Here is a 20,935-nt window from a genome sequence, read left to right as displayed (position 1 = left end):
AAGAAAATTATTTCCAAATATGAAAGTGGGTTCCGTGTAAGTGATCTGGCAAGGCAGTTTGGGATGCCCAAATCTACAGTTAGCACCATCTTAAAAAATAAGGATGCTATTAAGGGGGCCAGGGTTGCAAAGGGTGTTTCAACACTCAAGCAACGAACACAGACAATGGAAGAAATGGAAAAAATGCTTTTAATTTGGATAACTGGGAAACAGGAGGCCGGTGACAGCATTCCTGTGAGCATAATTTGTGAAAAAGCTTTACAGTTGCATGCTGACCTCATCGCAAACTCCCCTGGAGCAAGTGCTGAGGTTGAGAGTTTCAAGGCAAGCCATGGGTGGTTTGAAAGATTTAAGAAGAGAACTGGCATCCACAGTGTTGGGAGACCGGGTGAAGATGCCAGTGGCAACAAATTGGATGCTGACCAATTTGTTTTGGAATTTAAAGATTATGTTGAGTCGCAGGGCTTAGTTCCCCAGCAAGTTTTCAACTGTGGCGAGACAGGCCTCTTTTGGAAGAAAATGCCAAAGAGGACCTACATCACAAAAGAGGAGGAAGCATTGCCAGGACACAAGCCCATGAAAGACAGGCTAACCCTTTTATTATGTGCGAATGCAAGTGGAGATTTTAAGTTGAAGCCTTTGCTAGTCTACCATTCTGAGAAACCCAGGATATTTAAGAAAAACAAGGTCATAAAAAGCAATTTGCATGTGATGTGGAGGGTGAACAGCAGAGCTTTGGTAACCAGGCAATTTTTTATTGAGTGGGTTCACGAAGTGTTTGGGCCAAGTGTGAAAAAATACCTCCAGGACAAAAACCTTCCAATGAAGTGCCTGCTTGTTATGGATAATGCTCCAGCCCACCCTCCAGGATTGGCGGAAGAGCTGATGGAAGAATTCAATTTTATCAGTGTAAAGTTTTTGCCCCCCAACGCAACTCCCCTCATCCAGCCCATGGACCAGCAGGTCATATCAAATTTTAAGAAGCTTTACACCAAAGCACTGTTCCAAAAGTGCTTTGAGGTGACCTCAGACACAGACCTAACCCTAAGAGAGTTTTGGAAGAATCATTTCATTATCCTCCATTGCTTTCATATGATAGACAAAGCATGGAGGGATGTGACTCAGAGAACACTGAAGGCAGCATGGAAGAAATTGTGGCCAGAAGCTGTCCCAGAACATGAAACGGAGGCTGTTGAAGAGGATGCTCCTATTGTTGAGGATATTGTCTCTCTGGCAAATTCCATGGGCTTGGAAGTGAGTTGTTCTGATGTGGAGGAGTTAGTGGAGGAGCAGAGGACTGAGCTCACCACAGAAGAACTTCAATACATTCTGACGGAGCAGCAAAAGGTGGCAACTGAGGAAATATCTTCAGAGGAGGAGGAGAGCAGAGAAAGTGCACCTACAGCAACAATCGAAGAACTGCTTGCAAAATGGGCTGAAGTGCAAGCTATTGCTGAAAAATATCACCCGGATAAAGCTGCTCTAAGTCAGGCCGCTAACACCTACAATGATAACGTAATCTCTCACTTTAGGCTAATCTTAAAACAACGACAAAAGCAAGTCTCAATTGATAAAAGTTTGGTAAGGAAAAGACCCAGTGAGTCTGAACCAGGCGGCAGTGGTGTAAAGGGAAGGAATGGCAGGAGAGGAGTCACCAATTTTGAATGTGGAAGAGGACCCCAACCCCCCATCCAAACAATGACTATCATCAGTGCAGGTAAGAAAAAAATTACATTTTCATTTTCTAAAAATCATCTAAGCATCATCAGGATGCTTAGATGAGATGGCCAAGAGATGGAAAGAAGATAAAGTCCCTACCAGAGAAGAATGGCAGATCAAGTTGGTGGATTATGCCGAAATAGCTAAAATGACCGGAAGAATCAGAAATCAGGAAGACAAAAATTTTAATAAGGATTGGGGAAATTTTACAATTTATCTTAAAAACCATTGTAAACCGTTAAAATAGTTTAGTAGGATTGGAATAACACTTGTAGTTTAATGGTGAATTTTGGACACAATGGAGAGGTAAAAGATTTGGATTATCATAAAAGATGCAGGAGAAAATGATCAACAATAGGACCCACAAAGGAAAGGAGGGAAGTCCAGGAGATTTTTTTGGAATCTTGTTTCTGTGTTGTATGTTGGATATGACTGTAAAATTTTAATCTGAAATGGATCCTATAGCTCTGATCCAGCAGGTTTTTCTCCTTATATCCAACTAGCTGGACTTTTAAAAAAAGTAAGATTATGCTAGCTGGAAATTTGGGATCATGGCCTCAAGAACTGGTGGCCCCAGGCATAAGAGCCCAGTTGTCAGAACTTGATTTTGGGAGCCCTATGGGACAGAAATAACTAAGCTGGCTGTTATGTTCAATATCTGGGCATTCTCACTTTGGACCAGCCAACCCAAGATGGCCACTCCCTCCAAATGAGACAAACACACCCACCCTTTTTTTCAAAAGCCTGTTGCAGGACAAGGCAAAAGCGTGGGACTAAAAACTTTGCTGGGTGGCTTGGGGAAAAGTCCACCCTCCTCCTCCATGTGTGGTAGACACTCCTTCCAGGATGCTTTAACTGAATTTATTCCTTCATTGCAAGGGGGTTGAGCTAGATGACCCCAGGGTTCCCCTTCTATGATTCTCTGAAATGTTTCTGGGTGCGAGGCAAAGTGGAAGCAACTTGTCTTTCATTGCCTCTGAACAAAGAGGGAACCAGAGGAGGATCGCTCCCAGCTTCCCCAGAAAAATCAGCGTCCAGGAAGTATCCGGCAGAGGAGTCATTGCTAAAGGCGCGATGGGCGAGGACCACGCGGCTTCTGCCACTACGCCCCTTAATGGTTAAACGCACTAAGCTCCGCTTCCTAGAGGGGCAGGAAGTAGGAACGTTGCGTCGGTGGGGGAAGGTGACGGCGAGCGCACAGGTCTGGCATGGCTTCCGGAAGGGTGACGTTCCGGGCAGAGGTCTGAAGCTTCGGAGAAAAGGGCCGGGCCAAGGAGGTGAAGGCGCAGCCCCGGGGGGGGGGCAGTGTTTGGGGGGAGACCCCCCCTCCACCTCCCTCTCGAAATCCACAGGTTGCGGGGCTAGAGCATGCAACATGGCTGCAAAAAGGGATCCGCCCGCTTTATAGCTGGCTCTGCAAGGCCATCGTATATGGGGGTTATTATTATCAGTGCTTTTTTTCTTTTAAAAATATGTTTAGGGGTACTCTCATTTGACTCAAGAAAATCACCATTCTATAGTTCAAATTGGGAAAAATAAATACAGTAAATGGACAAAAGTACAGATCCACAAAATGTTTAGCCCATGTGTACACTTGTGTCCCCACAGACAAAAGCACTGGTTATTATTATTATTATTAGTCGTATATGGGGGTTGTTGTTGTTATTTAATTCATCATATATGGAGTTATTATTAGTATCATTCATCGTATAGGGGGTAATTAGTACAGTATTATTGTTGTATATGGGGGTTATGGACTATGCGGGTGGCGCTGGGGGTTAAACCACAGAGCCTAGGGTCGGCAGTTCGAATCCCTGCAATGGAGTAAGCTCCCGTTGCTCGGTCCCAGCTCCTGCCAACCTAGCAGTTCGAAAGCATGTCAAAGTGCATTTAGAAAAATAGGTACCGCTCCAGCGGGAAGATAAACGGCGTTTCCGTGTGCTGCTCTGGTTCGCCAGAAGCGGCTTAGTCATGCTGGTCACACGACCTGGAAGCTGTACGCCGGCTCCCTCAGCCAGTAAAGCGAGATGAGCACAGCAACCCCAGAGTCGGTCATGACTGGACCTAATGGTCAGGGGTCCCTTTACCTTTTGGGGGGTTATTATTAGTTCTATTAGTAGTATTAGTATCATCATCATAGAATCATACTATTGTAGAGTTAGAAGGGACAGGGGGGCAAGGCATGGGGAGCTCAGCAGAGCTCAGTTGGCAGCACCAATCATAGAATTAGAAGGAACGCCAGAGGTCCTCTAATCCAGCCCCCTGCAATGCAGGAATCTCTGCTAAAGCATCCATGGTAGGTGGCCCTCCAGCCTCTGCTTGGCGATCTCCAAGGAAGGAGAGCCCACCTCCTCCTGAGGGAGACAGTTCCACTGATGAACATCTCTTACTGTCAGAATTTTTTTCGTATGTCTGGTTGGAATTTTCTTTCTTGTAACTTGAAGCCATTGGCTTGAGTCCTACCTTTCAGAGCAGGAGAAAACTTGCTCCCTCTTCCATGTGACAGTTCTTCGAATATTTGAAGACAGCTACCCTGTCTCCTCTCAGTCTCCACTTCTCCAGGCTAAACATACCCAGCTCCCTCAACCATTCCTCATAAGGCTTCATTTCTAGACCCTTGATCATCTTGGTGGCTCTCCTCTGCACACCTTCCAGTTTAACTATATCCTTCTAATGTTGTGGCGCCCAGAACTACTATTATATTTATTTATATCCCACCTTTTCCTCAGACTACATACAAAATATAATGGAAAATTAGTTAATAATATTTCTAACAAATGAGAAAAAAATAGCATAAGCTGAAGGGAAAAAAATAGGATAAGCTGAAGGAAAAAGGGATTGACAATGGAAACCAGGGAAGGATGATGGGAAGTCAAGGGATTTTACCTTTACCTTTTACCTCCACCAGGGCTCCTCTTATCTTCAGAAATCCCCTTGTTTACATCTCTTCTGTCTCCTCCCCAGGCAACACAATGGCATCAAAGGCACCTCCAGGATCCTACCTCCTTTGGGGTAGAGCAGAAAGAACAGCTGTGCAGCCATCTCAGGTAAGTTAGGGACCACCTGGGAGAGATGCTAGGGGTAGGCCTGGACACCTCCGTTCTGTCTCACTATGCTGCGGGAGGGGGGGGGGGACTGAATAACATTCCCCTTTCTTCTTGATGCCCAAAGATATGAAGATGATCAAGAGAGAAGTCTGTGGAAATGACTTTTCCTGCGGGTCTTGAATCTAGTAAAAAGGAAGAAAAAAAATAGTAAGGCGAAAGCAAAGCTGATTTGTTTAATTTGTACGCCACCTTTGTATGTTGAGAAATCTTTAAGCCGTTTACATAGCAGATACCAATGGGTGGTTTTCAATTATCTCATTCCGTCAGCTCAGGGATTACTGCTAGTGTGGTAGGATGCCACCCTGCTCATGTGCTGCCCACTCTCCATATGTGCTCCAGAGGGTTGGGAGACCCCTAGTACAGAATTTTTGGGGGTGGGGGGAGATGGGGGGAATTGCATTGCACCAAAAGAAATCCCTGTGCTGATGGAATGAGTGCCTTAGCACTATGTTAAATGCAACCATATATACATTTATATACAAATACAACCACATATATATATATATGTGTGTGTGTGTATATATATATATATATATATATATATATATATATATATATATATGGTAAAAATACAGCTTATATATTAAATACAACTTGCCTCTTAAGCAACTCAATATAACAATGCATTGTTCGAAACAATGCACAGAAAAATTACCAAAAAAACCCGACATCATTTTGTTTATGTTTCCTATTCTACTGGGGAAAACAAATAAAATACATACCTCAAACAAAATCATATCTCAAAGGAAAAATACATCAAGCTGGAATACAACAGAATTGCAAAACTCAATAACACAAACAGGTCTTTTTTTAAAACCATAAATATTATAAATGAATTTAAAAAAACCACAACTTAGTAGCTTAACTGCCCCTCATTTCAATCTGGGAGCAATGGTTTATGTAGGGAAGCTTATTTCTGAGTACAGAATATGTGCTTCTTTCAGTGTCGGGTATCCTTTGAGGAGGTGGTCGTGTCTTTCACGAAAGGGGAGTGGGATCTCCTGGATCTGGGCCAAAGAGCTCTCTACAAGGAAGTCATGCTGGAGAATTACGAGGCTTTGATCTCTTTGGGTAAGGACAATCGTTCCTTGGTGGACTGACGCTCAAGGGGTATAGATTCCTATTCTTGGAATTAGTCACTGTACTGCAGAGACGCCAGTGTGGAAACAGGTGGCAAGGCTGGGGCCCACAATGCGTCTCCTGGGCCATAATTTCTTGGACCTGACTAATTGAAACTATTGAAAACTGGCAAAACACAGTTTGTGGAGATGTGAAGCTTATGGGGTTTCACTTTTCCCTGACATGAACACAACATCCATTTTTCTCCTTTGTTGGAAATATGAAGGCATGGGAAAACGGGGCACAGTTTTCTCCCCAATTTTTCCTTTCTCCCCCAATTTTTGGAAACAAATTCAGGGAAAAAAACCTTGGAATTTCCCCCGTTTTTCTGTCTTTCCCCCCAGGCCTTCATAGCTCTACTCCTTGTTCCCTCAGACAACAGATGGGTGTGTGTGATTATTTGACCAGACTAGACTAGATCTGATAGGCCTTTTCTGTGATTCTACAGGGTGGTTCTCAGGTTCTCATGGGGAGGAGAAATGACCCTCAGGTTGAGGTGTCCCATACGCAGAAATATCCCCAAACGAAAACCAAGTATCAGATGAATTCCACTGAGTTCAGATTTCCCCCTCCTATTTTTTTGGCAGCATATATAAGAACCTGCCTTTCCCTGCTTCGGGAGGACATAGGAATGGGTGGGGGCTTGGAATGCCAATGTATTTTCTACCCAAAAACATGTCTGTCAGTTTCCTTGAAAGGATTTCCCAAACCAGACCTCATCTCCCGGCTGGAAAGAGGAGAGGATCCATTTCTCTGGGACTCCAAGGAAGAGGAGATGTCTGCAGCAGGTACTTTCTTGGGAGTCTTGCGGGGCCATTTCATTCCCTGGAAACTGAGGAGGGGATTCCTTCGTGAATTTTTCAGCTTCTGCTTAATCTCACAGAAGACTGACTGAATCATCCGGCTGCGGGTTCTTCCTCTTAGATACACCTTGAGGCTTCACCTCAAGTGGCTGGGGAGACCCAGCTGGATGGGCGGGGTACAAATAATAAATTATTATTATTATTATTATTATTATTATTATTCACCATCTTAACTCATCTCCTTTCTCTGTCTGTCTCTGAGGTTTCTTTAAGTCAGCTTATTTATTCAGTCTATAATTTTTATGGACAGTATTGAATGAAATACTTACACTAGAATGAGTCTTCCTCCCCACGGAGGCTCGCCTGGCGCCTTCATTGCCTATTTAGGTGCCAGGCAAAAACATTCCTCTTCTCCTTTCTAAGAAAGGAGATTCTAGCTAAACACCAGGAAGAACTTTCTGACAGTAAGAGCTATTCGACAGTGGAACAGTCTCCCTCAGAAGGTGGTGGACTCTCCTTCCTTGGAGGTTTTTAAGCCGAGATTGGAGAGCCACCTGCCATGGGTTTTCTTCCTGATGTTTTGTCGGAATCCTTGTTACTTGAAGCCAAACATTTCAAGGTTTCCAGTAGCAATGTATTTTAGCCATCAAAGGCCTGGATGAACAGAAAGGTTTTTAAACTCCTCCTCCTTCAAGCCAATAAAGAGGACAATAGATGCACCTCATCAGGGAGGGCATTCCACAAATGGGTGACCACCACCAAGAAGGCCCTGCCATGGGACAGCACCATCCAGGCAGCAGCCAGTGCCAGCAACATCACCAAGGCCTCTCCTGCCAACCACAGGGTCCAAGGTAGCTGATATTGGGGGAGGCCCTCTTTTAGGTGCTTTCCTCTGGCCTGTCTGAATACACCCTTTGCTCTAGAACTTGGCTTCTGCCTCTTTTGGACCACCCACCTGCCCCCGAGCGCCTTGGGAGTGTCAGCCAACTTCTCTGGAGTCCCACCTCCTGACTGCTGAGAGCCTGCTTAAAGTCAGGACAAATCAGCTCATTGGCAGAAAGGCTGCAATATGAAAGCTCGCCCCAATAGCTGCCCTTCCTAGACTACAATTGCAGATGAAATGCTCATCCAGCTGGGTGTAACCTGGGGTACAGAACTGCAGAACAAACCTTTGTAGTGACTGTTTTGGTAGCTGATCATTACACAAATGATTTACCATCCAAGTAACATCAACCACAGAAGAGTGAGCTTTCCCCAAGATGGTTTTTCTTGTCTTCTTCTACCCCATTATGTTAAAATTATGGAAACTGATATGCAGAAATCAAGTGGGGAATGGACCTGAAATGAATGTGTGTTGTTCTCTGAAATACTAGCATACGCCAAAGGTAACCTAGGTCTCAGCGCAGTGTGTAAAGGGGAAAAGGGAAGAATATTGGAGATGTTGACCAAAGATAAGCTGCTAGGTCTAAGTTTTTGCCTTGAAAATGAGATTTTCTTTTCTTTTCCCCAACAGGTGAAGAGGAAGAATATGAAATATATAAGGAGCCATCTCTGCTGTCTTTGGTAAGAGTCGAGCAGGAAGCGGGGAAAGAGGTGCTTGCAAAGCGAAGGAGACCTAAAATGCTGGATGGAAACAACTCCAGGGATGAGAGTACTGAATCCTCTGCTTCTCCGGGCGAGGAAATCCTGAGCTTGCGTGTATTTCACAAGGGAAAGAGAAGGAAAAGGTATCCATTGGGTGGGAAGACTTTGACAGAGGAATCGGGCTTGAGTCACCAACACACTGCCCACCCAGAGGAGAAACCGTACAAATGCCTGGAGTGCGGAAAGAGCTTTAGCCACAACGTGAGGCTTATTGCTCATCAGAGAACCCACACAGGGGAGAAACCGTTTCAGTGCACTGAATGTGGAAGGAGATACTCTGAAAGAGGGACACTCATGATCCACCAAAGGATCCACACGGGGGAGAAACCTTATAAATGTGAGGAGTGTGGAAGGAGCTTCAATCACCGGTCCAATTTTACTTCGCATCGGAGAACTCACACAGGGGAGAAACCTTTTAAATGCATGGAGTGTGGGAAGAGCTTCAGCCAGAGCACAAGCCTTACCACCCACCAGAGAATCCACACAGGGGAGAAACCATTTAAGTGCACCCAGTGCAGGAAGAGCTTCAGCCGGAGGTCAAGGCTCGCCTCTCACAAGAGGACTCACACTGGGGAAAAGCCCTTCCGATGCCTGGAGTGTGGGCACGGATTCAGTCAGAAAGCCCAGCTTTATTCCCATCAGAGAATCCACACAGGCAAGAAGCCATACCAGTGCCCCCAGTGCGGGAAAAACTTTGGTCACAGCACAAGCCTTAGCGCGCATCAGAGAATCCACACAGGGGAGAAGCGGTACGAATGTCTACAGTGCGAGAAAAGCTTCACTTACAGGGGGAGCCTTATTTTCCATCAGAGATGCCACTCCCCGGAGAAGCCAAAGGAGTGCCTGCAGCCTGGGAAGAGCCTCGAGAGTTCAAGCGCTTCCTCACATCAGAGAGGCCACACAGGAAAACTCTGGATATACGGTCCCTTGCTTACAAACCCAGGTGATGGTTCAGCACCGGTACCGTGTTCATCTGGCAAGGAGACAGATATTAATGGGAAATTCTTTGTTTTATTTAAATGATGAGCAGTTGGACTCTTGGGCAAATGCTATTCAAACCCATTGCTTTGTTTCCTATCCGTTTGTGAAATTTGCCTCTTGCCGTCATCCTGTGTCGTTAACATTGTCAAATGTTTGGGGGAAGGCTGTGGCTAGGCAGTTTTTCATTTGTATCCTGCTTTAAATATATTCTAGTAGGTCATGTTGCACATTGAAACTCTCGGGCGGTGCTAAGGCAGGCATCCCCAAACTTCGGCCCTCCAGATGTTTTGGACTACAATTCCCATCCTCCCCGACCACTGGTCCTGTTAGCTAGGGATCATGGGAGTTGTAGGCCAAAACATCTGGAGGGCCGAAGTTTGGGGATGCCTGTGCTAAGGCCACCTTAAACCATACATTTTGAAGCACTTTGAACAGCCATGGTTTCCTGCAAAGAATTCTGGGAGGTGCAGTTTGTTATGGATGCGAAGAGGAAGAGGAAGAGGAAGAAGAAGAAGAAGAAGAAGAAGAAGAAGAAGAAGAAGAAGAAGAAGAAGAAGAAGAATCCACCCATCCTACTGAGTTTCCACATCTTCTCTGGGCAGCTCCCAACAAAATTTTAAAAGGACAATTAATTTTTTTTCCTTTAAAAAACTTTCCAATACAGGGCTGTAGATATCTTCTAAACATCAGGTAGTTATGTATCTCCTTGACATCTGATGGGAGGGCGTACCACAGGGAGGGTGCCACTACCAAGAAGGCCCACTGCCTGGTTCCCTGTAACCTCACTTCTCGCAGGGAGGGAACTGCCAGAAGACCCTCAGAGCTGGACCTCAGTGTCCAAGCTGGACAATGGGGGTGGAGACGCTCCTTCAGGTATACCGAGCCGAGGCCGTTCAGGGCTTGAAAGGTCAGTACCAACACTTTGAATTGTGCTTGGAAACGTACTGGGAGCCGATATAGGTATTTTAAGACCAGTGTTATATGGTCTCAGTGGCTGCTGCCAATCACCAGGCTAGCTGCCACATTCTGGATTAGTTGTAGTTTCCGAGTTACCTTCAAAGGTAGCCCCACGTAGAGCATTGTTAGGAGATGCCCCTATTCCCCTAGCAGAGCTACATTTCCCAGAGTGGCTTAAAAGGCTATCCCTCTTGCTAGGGAACTCTAGGATTTGTAGCTCTGTGATACTTCCACAATTCTTTGGAGAACGCCATGACTGTTTTAAAGTGGTATCTCAGTGATTTAAATGCATTGTGGCTTTAGTGTTGCTCGGGGAAGGCTGTTGTGTTGAAGGGAGCTGAAAGCAGTTTCCCACCCCCAATGGAACAACTGGGAATTTTTTGGAAAGCTCTGCAGATGGGGCGGAGGTATGTGTTTGTGTGTGTGTGTTTTTTGTAACTCTAATGTGTAATAGCAGTTTTTAATGTAAGACAATCCATTGTGTTGGAGAGTCATTATTTCTGTGCATCCTATAGAGCTCCGTGCTTTCAATCTCTTTCTGGATTTCGTATCATTTTAGAGCTTGAATTTTACAGAATTGCATTTGTTTAAATAAAAGCAGAACTTGCTTTCAGGACATTCCCCCCCTTTCATTAGAAATCACGGCTTTCGAAATTAATGGGTTTGCGCTTTGTCCATGTTCTGGAGCCACTTTTGTTCCATTTATTTAAGCACCTGGACTGCTTTTTGAGGAACTTCCATCATGTAGCATCTGGTTTTTTTTTATTAACTAATAGCTCCTCATTTGAAAGGGGAAATGAATATTATTTTAAAAATTTCCTAAGGTTCCCATCCTTTTAAAAATTTATTTAAAAATTTCCCCCCTGCCCATCACCGTATGGTCACAGGGACGGCAGATTACAACCATATAATACGCAATCAGTGCTTTTTTTCCTTAAAAAAATGTTTAGGGGTACTCTCCTTTGGACTCAAGAAAATCACTATTTTATAGTTCAAATTGGGAAAAATAAATACAGCAAATGGACAAAAGTACAAAGATTCACAAAATGTTTAGGGGTGTGTGTACCCCCGCATCTCACCCAGAAAAAAAGCTCTGTACAGTGGTACCTCGGTTTAAGTACACAATTGGTTCCGGAAGTCTGTTCTTAAGCTGAAGCGAACTTTCCCATGGAAAGTAATGGGTCCGCGGAGTACTTAAAACTGAAAGTACTCAAAGCGAAGCGTACTTAAACCGAGGTATGACTGTACGCATTTATAAAACAGGTCAAAACTGTTCCAGGCATAACAGAACAGGTTGAATTCAACAAACGATGTGGGTCCTACAAAGAGAATGCCTTCGCTGTCAAGGACCAGGAGGAAGAGATGCATCTTCTGCAGCAGCAGACAGTGAAGGGGTGCAGACAGGGTGGCTTTGCTCCCATCTCCCCCCCCCCCCAACCAACTGGGATAGCTCAGTTGGTAGAGCACGGTTGTGGGTTCGAGCCCCACCTTGGGTGAAATATTCCTGCATCGCAGTGGGTTGGACTAGATGACCCCGGACACCCTTTTCCAACTCTGCAATTCTAGGATTCTAGGATTGAAGTGGGACCTTCTGCAATACAAAGCAGGTACTCTCCCACCGCAACATCTTGCAGGTGGGACAGCCAAGTGCTAGCTCAGTCAGCTGGGCAAGAGAATCTCAGGTTCATGGGTTCGAGCCCCAGCTTGGGCGAAAGATTCCTGCAGTGCAGGGGGCTGGAGCAGACTTGCTTAGGAGATGGCGGAGTCTCCTTCCTTGGAGGTTTTGAAGCAGAGGCTCATAGAATCTTAGAATGGGAAAGTTGGAAGGGGCCCCGAGGGCCATCTAGTCCAACCCCTGCAATGCAGGAATATTTCGCCCAAGGTGGGGCTCGAACCCACAACCCTGAGATTATATCCCAGCCCATTTGCCATGGATGCTTTAGTTGAGATTCCGGCATTGCAGGGGTTGGTCTAGATGACCCTCAGGGTCCCTTCCAACTCCACGATTCCTATGACTGGGGCCTTCATCCAAAGATCTCAGGGTGGTTCACAACATAAGCTAGTAAAGGACACCCAGCCACCTTCCGCCTGTGCAGCAGTATCTGATATTGCTCCTCCTTTCACTGCACCGCACAGCACACAAGGTCCCTCCTCCTCCTTGCCTCCTGGCATCCTTTCTATGCACGGAAGGCCACAGCTTCAATCCCTCCAAGCAGGACTGCAAAAAAAGTCTCCCATCCCTGAAACCATCGCGATCCGCTGCCACCCCGTGTCGGCAATCCTGAGCTAGATGGAGGGGAGCTCTGACAAGCAGCTTCCAATATCTCTCCTTCCCTAAAGGGTTAAAGAAAGCGAGCCCGGAGTCCTAGAAGGGCGCCCGAGAAATCCATTTCCGGTTGCAAACGCCCCTCTCACCTCCCATCTAACCCCCCCCCACCTTTTCTGGAAGCTGGAGCCCCGTCTGAACGTCGGAAGGCACCTGCAGGTTCTGCATCCTCAGTTTCTGGGGCTGGATCTGGTGAGTCTGGCTCCGGGTGCAAAAAAAGGAGAGGCTGTAATGCCCCCCCCCTCAAATCCAGGCTTCGCAGAAAAGAAAGGGGGGCATGCAACCTGGGAAGTATCATTTATTATTTTTAATGTATTAAATTTATAAACTGCCCTTCATCCAAAGATCTCAGGGTGGTTCACAACATAAGCTAGTAAAGGACACCCAGCTACCTTCTGCCTGTGCAGCAATATCTGATACAGTATTGCTCCTTTTACTGCACTGCACACAAGGTCCTTCCTCCTTCTTGCCTCCTGTTTTTGCTATTTCATAGAATCTTAGACTTGGAAGGGGCACCCAAGGGTCCTCTAGTCGAACCCCCTCTGCAATGCATCAGATAAAGCATCCATGACAGATGGCCATCCAAACTCTGCTTAAAAACCTCCAAGGAAGGCGAGTCCGCCACCTACCGAGGGAGACCACTGCTGAACAGCTCTTACTTTATTCAATTTATATACCTCTCTTTAGCCAAATATCCCAGGGTGGTGTGCAACCTTAAGCATATAATTTACACATAATGACAACAACAACAACAACAACAAATGGGGCTGATGATGGGAGTTCTTGGTCAAAGCAGCTGTCAGGTGCCAGACTGAGAACTGCCCTAAAGGCAGCTGTGGGTGGGTTAGGAGAGCTCTGCATGGCGTGCAGAAAGTGGATAGAGAAAAGCCCCCCACCCAACTCTCATAATGCCAGAACTTGGGGACGTTCGAGGATGCTGAGCATTGGAAGATTCAGGACAGGAAAAAGAAGGCCCTCCTTCCTGCAGTGCATTATTAAGCTATAATAATAATAATAATAATAATAATAATAATAATATATGATAATAATAATAACAACTTATTATTTATACCCGGCCCATCTGGCTGAGTTTCCCCAGCCACTCGATCGTGATCTACTGGTAGATCATTGGACGTCTGCGGTAGATCACTGGTAGATCACCGGCTCCCCCCAAAAAAGCTGAACAACTGTGGCTCCCCTAAAAAAATGCTCAACACTTTACCTCCTCCCTGAAGAAACTCAACAACTTTGACCCGAACCCCCCAAAAGGGGGTAGATCACTGCCAGTTTTTTCAACTCTCTGAGTAGATTGCAGTCCCTTGGAAGTTGCCCACCCTAGTTAAATATTAAAAGCTCCCCTAAACAGGGCTGCCTTCAGATGTCTTCTAAAAGTCTGGTAGTCATTGTTCTCTTTGAGATCTGGTGGGAGGGCGTTCCACGGGGCGGGTGCCACTACCAAGAAGGCCTTACAAATAGCGGAGGAGAGGAGGCAAGCAAAATGCAAGGGAGATAGGGAAAGATACAGGAAACTGAATGCAGATTTCCAAAAAATAGCAAGGAGAGCACAAGAGGGTCTTCTTAAATGAGCAATGCAAAGAAATAGAGGAAAACAATAGAATGGGGAAAACCAGAGATCTGTTCAAGAAAATTGGAGATATGAAAGGAACATTTCGTACAAATATTACCATAATAAAGGACAAAAGTGGAAAGGACCTAACAGAAGCAGAAGAAGAGAAGAGGTGGCAAGAATACACAGAGGAATTATACCAATGGTTTAACAGTAATGTGAAGTACTGCTGGATGCAAGTTGCTGAAATTTGCAATTGCTTCATTTTTCCCTTGCTGGTAGTTTGCTGTCAGGAGCTAAGCTGCCTTAGCGTTATATCCGAACCCTGGTTTTATGGTTTGTTTGCCTCCCAACAAATCATGAGTTTGCCCCAACTCCTCTTCCTGTGGAGCTTCCTATCTTGCTGTATCTAGGACTGAAGTTTTACGATTCTCATTCTTTCTTTCTTTTCTCAACCCACTCCCGCAAAGATGACAGGAACATGACAGAGATCACGGCACAGCATATCCAAGAGGAAAGCCCCGTGTTCGAAGAAATGTTCATGGCTTCCACCGGACGATCCCACGCAAGCATGTCCCTCCAGAGTGTGGTCGATGAATGTGAGTGTAACGGATTAGACCCAGGATGAAAGATTTATTACACCCTGGATTAGAAAGAGTTAATCCACCTCCAGCTTAACTGACAACGTATCAGTGGCAGGTTTAAAAAGTAGGGAATAACCGTTTTGGCAGTTGAAAGAGTGGAAGGTTGGTGACCAAGAGGTGACCAAGAGGGAAGAAGGGTGTGGGGTCAGGATAGTGGTGGTTTAGGTTAGGCTTAGGCTAACTTGAAGTTAAAGTCTGACAGAGTTAATGTATATCTGTAACTAAACTTGTAAACGTATGCATCGTTAAGAAAAGAAAACCCTATGTTCTCAAGAAAATAAAATTCATCTTCTTTTTGTGCCAAAGAGTATCGTCTTGGTTATTCTAGCAGCATATTAAAACTCACAGAGGTAGAGACTCAGAAAAGGGCAAAACTTACCTAAGGAAAAAGGGATAGTTTGTGTCCTAGAGTCACACAGGAAGGGCAGTATGGTGAAAACCTAGAGTGCCACAAGTTTGCCAGGGTGATATGGCAGACTGATACAGTGGGGATCTGAGTTGAGGGAGTCCCTGTTCTGTAGGCAATAGGTTGTTCATTCAAATAGCCCTGTGTGTTTGTGAGATCAGGCCACGAAAGCTGGAATTAGACTCTCTTTACTGAGAAGCCCGGAATTGAGGGGTTTATTTTAAGGCGTAAGGAATTGAGTGGGGATTGCTTTACCCCTGTACCCTTTCGTCTCATAATCTATTGGCAACGTCGGCGAGGGGGTTCGACGCAGTGAGTTCCGTTCAAAATTGGATAGAGCTCCATTCTAAATTTGTTTGTTTTAAAGCACATCTAAACTGCTCTGTGTTTTAAAGATCCCTAAATATGATAAATATGATAAAAACAATAAAACGTTATCCTAAAAAACAGAATACGAGTTTCACATGCCATAATACGTTAATAATAATATCTTGTTTAAAATGTTTTAGTTTTTCTGAGTTGTTGTTTTCTGAAAATAAATTTTATTAGTTTTTAATTACAATAATCCAATAATAGCCTCATTATAACAATGCCAAATTATAATACAGTTACTAATACCAATCATTCAGATGCCAAATTATAAAATTTAGGTGGCCCCCACCCCACGTGCTAGAATTGATGGTTTGATTATTTACTTTATTTCTGCCTTCCAAAACCTTATTAATTTCAACCACACTCCTGTAAAAATAACAATCCCTTATGCAACTACTGCAATATTAACAACTTCCATTTCTATTGACACATTAAGTGATTTATAAATCTACAGGTGAAGCATTGAAACTATATCCTTGTCCTTCCTGTGTGTGGCAGTTATTCTGCCCGTGATGTTTCTCCCTGTCCTTGTAAAATATTATGTCTACCTTTTCCTGGTTGTTGCTGTTCTCCATCATGCCTTGGGCGGAGCCAACATCCCATTGTTGTTTCAGAAGTCCTCCATTGCTCCGCCTGTTGCTTTGTTGTTTTGCAACTTTAACAGCAGCTGCAAAAATCGCAACGTTCCAATAAATATCCTGTTTTTGCCATTTTCCCTCTCAGCCTGGGAAGGAACGTGATCTGTGGAACTTCAAATAACTCAGTGATCACCTTCTAAACCAGCATTGCAAAGTGATTTACACAGTTAAAAACTCATTACTGTTTCCGAGTTTTTGATTGTGAAAATCACTTTGAGATGGTGGCTTAGAAGGTGATTAATAAATCAATGTTAATAATAACTATAATAGTATACCTGAAGGAGCGTCTCCTCCCCCATCGTTCTGCCCAAACACTGAGGTCCAGAGCCGAGGGCCTACTGGCAGTTCCCTCACGGCGAGAAGCAAAGCTACGGGGAACCAGGCAGAGGGCCTTCTCGGTAGTGGCACCCACCCTGTGGAATTCCCTCCCATCAGATGTCAAAGAGATAAATAAGTACCTGACATTTAGAAGACATCTGAAAGCAGCCCTGTTCAGGGAAGTTTTTAATGTGTGACATTTTAATGTATTTTATTTTTTTGTTGGAAGCCGCCCAGAGTGGCTGGGGGAACCCAGCCATATGGGCGGGGTACAAATAATAAATTATTATTATTATTATTATTATTATTATTATTATTATTATTATTATTAGCAATGGCAGGCCAAATGTCTGAAGTTGTTGACTAGGTAGGGGTTACTGTTGGTTTACTGGGAGAGGCAAGGTGGTAGTAAGTTTGGGGCAGCTGTTGTATTCTGTAATTGATTTTTCTTCTTTCCCCTCACATCACATTTCTCTTTTATTTCAGCAGGGCATGTATGGAAGAGAGAAAGTGATGAAGAAGCCCATCAGGCGTTGGAAGAAAGCATTATATTTCCAGCTATGGTCGAGAACCTTGGGAATCAAGATGGGATAAAGATGCAGGCAGGAAACGAGGCAGATCAGGATTGGGGCGAAACTATTGGTTGTCTGAACAGCGGCTTCTTTGAAATCCCAGCCCATCCAGGAAAACATAAAGGAGGAAGAAGGAACGAGTCCCCGGCGTATTCGGAAAGCTTTAACGATGCAGCAGGCCTTCAAATGCGCTGGAAAACCCAGACAGGAGACAAACCATATAAATGCCTTGACTGCGGAAAGAGCTTCAAGCGCAACTCAGAGCTTATTCGACATAAAAGGATCCACACGGGAGAGAAACCTTTCAAATGCCTGGAGTGCGGGAAAAGCTTCACTCAGAGCAGAAACCTTACTTCACATCAGAGGAGCCACACAGGAGAGAAGCCTTATAAATGCCTGGAGTGTGGAAAGTGTTTCAGCCAGGCTGGGATTCTTACTTCACATCAGAGAAGCCACACCGGGGAGAAACCATATCAGTGCCTGGAGTGTGGAAAGTGCTTCAGTCAGAGTGGGATCCTTACTGCACACCAGGGAATGCACACAGGGCAGAAGCCATTCAAGTGTTTGGAGTGTGGGAAAAGCTTTCGCCAGCAGATCCACCTCACCTCCCACGAAAGGACACACACCGGGGAGAAGCCCTTTGAATGTCAGCAGTGTGGAAAATGTTTCCGCCAGCAGATCCACCTTACTTCCCACGAAAGGACGCACACCGGAGAGAAACCGTTCAAATGCCGGGAGTGCGGGAAGAGCTTCAGCCAGAGCTCCCACCTTATCAGACACGAAAGAATCCACACCGGGGAGAAGCCATTTAACTGCCTGCTGTGCGGAAAGAGCTTTGGCCACAGTGCGGAACTCATTCGACACGAAAGGACCCACACAGGGGAAAAGCCCTTCAGGTGCCAGGTTTGCGGGAAGAGCTTCAGCCGGAGCTCCGAACTTATCCGACACGAGAGAACCCACACGGGAGAGAAACCGTTCAAATGCCTGGAGTGCGGGAAGGAATTCAGCGACAGCACCAACCTCATCAGGCACCAAGTCAGCCACACGGGAGAGAGACCGTACAAGTGTCCGGAGTGTGGGAAGAGCTTCAGCCAGAGCAGGAGCCTGACTTCACATCAGAGAACCCACACAGGGGAGAAGCCGTATCAGTGCCTCGAGTGCGGGAAGTGCTTCAGCCAGAGCGGGATCCTTACTGCGCACCAAGGGATGCACACAGGGCAGAAGCCGTTCAAGTGTCCCGAGTGCGGGAAGAGGTTTCGCCAGCTCATCCACCTCACCTCCCACAAGCGGATCCACACGGGAGAGAAGCCCTTCAAATGCCTGGAGTGCGGCCGGAGCTTTCGTCAGCACATCCACCTCACCTGCCACGAGAGGACGCACACCGGGGAGAAGCCCTTCAAGTGCATGGAATGCGGCAAGAGCTTCAGCCACAACTCCATCCTTATTTCTCACGTGAGAACCCACACAGGAGACAAACCCTTTAAATGCCTGGAGTGCGGGAAGAGCTTCACTTGGAGCACTCTCCTTATTAGACACGAGAGAACCCACACGGCAGAGAAGCCCTTCAAATGCCAGCAGTGCGGGAAAAGCTTTCGCGAGAGCTCGCTGCTCAACAAACATCAGAGAAGCCACACTGGGGAGAAGCCGTTCAAATGCTTGGAGTGCGGGAAGAACTTCACTTCGAGCACGCTCCTTATAAGACACCAGCGGGTTCACACAGAGAACCATTTCAGTGCTTGGAGTTTTGAAAGAGCTCCGGCCAGCGCTCAGAACTTACTAGACATCAAAGAATTCAAGGAGGAGATGATCCACTGCAACGATGAAAACAGTGGAGCGGTTGTCATGCAATAAGCTTTGTCGGGCTCCTGGAATTATTCACATTGTGGGAAATTTATATGTGCTGCAGCTTCTGCAACAGATCAGTTCACAGCTAATCAGAGGGAGAAATCATGAAAACCAGAAGAAAGAGCTTCTGGAATTGCAGAGTCCTCCTCAGTTGCATGGATTATAATGAGTCGCCTGCACAGTCATAAAATCTGGCAATTTTTCCAGGCACTACAAACTTCCTGATTCCTTGAAGGCGTACAGCAGAGGGAAGAAGGTCTCATAATCTTACGTTGTTTTTTAAGCGTGTATATTTCCTATTGTGCAATCTAAGAAACAATACTTTCATGTTAGGCCACCACCAAGCAAACGTCTGTGATGTATGAACACTGCTATGTTCCACTGCTGCCTGTCGTTGTATGGAAGTCACTCATATATCTCTGGTCCTTTGTCTTCCACATATCCCTTTTAAAAAATACTATTTTTGCTAGGTGGTTCTGTGTGTCGTTAGAGGAGCTGTTCACCCTTCAGGTATAAGAGCGTGTGACAGAAGAGGAGACTTATTCACCTCTTGCGGTGAAAACAGCAGGTGGAATGCATCACCTTTAAGACTTAATAGTTTTCCTGTCGGCTGAACTTTTGTCAGGAAAAGCTGGCTTGTGGCTGACATGTGAGGTGGACATAGAAGGTGTTGCGTGTGCAGACCAAATCCTAGTCAGCATATGTTTGGCTAGATGTATCTCTGTTTCCATCAACGGAGAGAAAAATACCCTTCAGGGAATTTCTGTCATGGGAGAACAAGAATAAAAAACTGTCTTGGTTAATTTGTGTTATGGAAGACCCCATAAATGGAGAGTGAAAATCCTGAGGAGAATTTCTATCATGTATAGGGTGAAATGTCTGGGAGAATCTGGATGTATGGCAACAGTGTCGTTTTTGGCGATCTTCCTTAAAAAAATAGCACAAAAACTCTTTCAGCAAAATTTTGGGCAAAACTAAAAAAGCTCAACATCAACAACTTTTGTTTCCGGATTTTCACCTTTTGAAATATGGCATCCCTAGTCACGTAACAAAAAGTATAGAAACTCTTGGTGGCTCTGTCTTATGGAGAGGAAAAATCCTGAGAGGAATTTCTGTCACCTGACAAAAAAAAAAGAAGAACAGAAGCCATTTTATTACTGTGCCCTGGAAGTCTCTATCAATGGAGGGGAAAATCCTGAGGGGAATTTCTATCTGGTGATAAAAATAATAAAAACTGTCTTGGGGACTCTTTGTCATAGAAGGCCGAGAGGAGAAACTGGTCAGAAAGCAAGACAAAAACCTTATTGTCTTTCTCCAGCAATAAGAGAAGACCTAGGAAACATCCACTCCACTCAGATAAAACTTAAGTCTTTTGTCATCTGGTGACCAAACTTTGTAATGACCCTGTCAACACACACACAAATATATTTTTACACCTTCATAGCAGAGGAGGAGATTTGACAAATACTTGGACAGTCAACCACACAACTCAGTTTGTAAATCCCTCTCCTTGTTCCCGACTTTAACATATTTGGTGTCAGGCAGAATCTCTTTTTTGTTCTCCCCAAGCCTATGAATGTCATTCAATATTGTTTTACCGTAATGTAGCGTATTTTATTTTAGTGTCTGGAGATTGATGGCAATTCAGTTATTGCTTTTTAGCTTTTGTAGGGTGGGGGGGTTGCGGGTGGCTCCCTTGTGCATTTTTACTCTGGGTTGGATTTCATTGTGGGAATTGTTGTACCTGCTTGCATTTTAATTTTTGTTTTACACTATTACTGTATGTTGGCTTGAAAAATATCTATTATCGGGCAACTAATAAGTGGGAGGAATAAAGAATAAAGAAGTAGACAGATAACTGTTCATTGCACACTTCTCTCCTGGGCAGCCTGTGAAAGGGCAGGCTCAATATTTTAT

General features: G+C 45.0%; 1 protein-coding gene across 1 annotated transcript; it reads left to right on the top strand.

Annotated features, from left to right (window-relative positions):
- On the top strand, positions 1 to 20,876 carry LOC148687152 (uncharacterized). Its single transcript, XM_088664286.1, has 6 exons — positions 1 to 1,717; positions 4,684 to 4,766; positions 5,771 to 5,897; positions 6,632 to 6,733; positions 8,262 to 9,211; positions 17,378 to 20,876. Exons 1-6 carry the CDS (start codon positions 64 to 66, stop codon positions 19,022 to 19,024), a joined length of 4,563 nt encoding a protein of 1,520 aa, XP_088520412.1. The 5' UTR covers positions 1 to 63; the 3' UTR covers positions 19,025 to 20,876.
- Positions 20,877 to 20,935: the final 59 nt, after the last annotated feature.

This window comes from Zootoca vivipara, chromosome 2, assembly GCF_965207765.1.
Source record: "Zootoca vivipara chromosome 2, rZooViv2.hap1.1, whole genome shotgun sequence".
NCBI lineage: Eukaryota > Metazoa > Chordata > Lepidosauria > Squamata > Lacertidae > Zootoca > Zootoca vivipara.
The sequence above is the reverse complement of the archived record's forward strand: the minus strand, read 5'-3'. Positions and strand labels throughout refer to the sequence as shown.

Excerpts from the sequence above, each read along its gene's own strand:
- LOC148687152 (XM_088664286.1), top strand. The coding sequence starts at position 64 with ATGCCCAAATCTACAGTTAGCACCATCTTAAAAAATAAGGATGCTATT. Across the intron at positions 5,898-6,631 it reads CGAGGCTTTGATCTCTTTGG|TTTCCTTGAAAGGATTTCCC; the intron begins GTAAGGACAATC and ends CATGTCTGTCAG. Across the intron at positions 6,734-8,261 it reads AGAGGAGATGTCTGCAGCAG|GTGAAGAGGAAGAATATGAA; the intron begins GTACTTTCTTGG and ends TTTCCCCAACAG.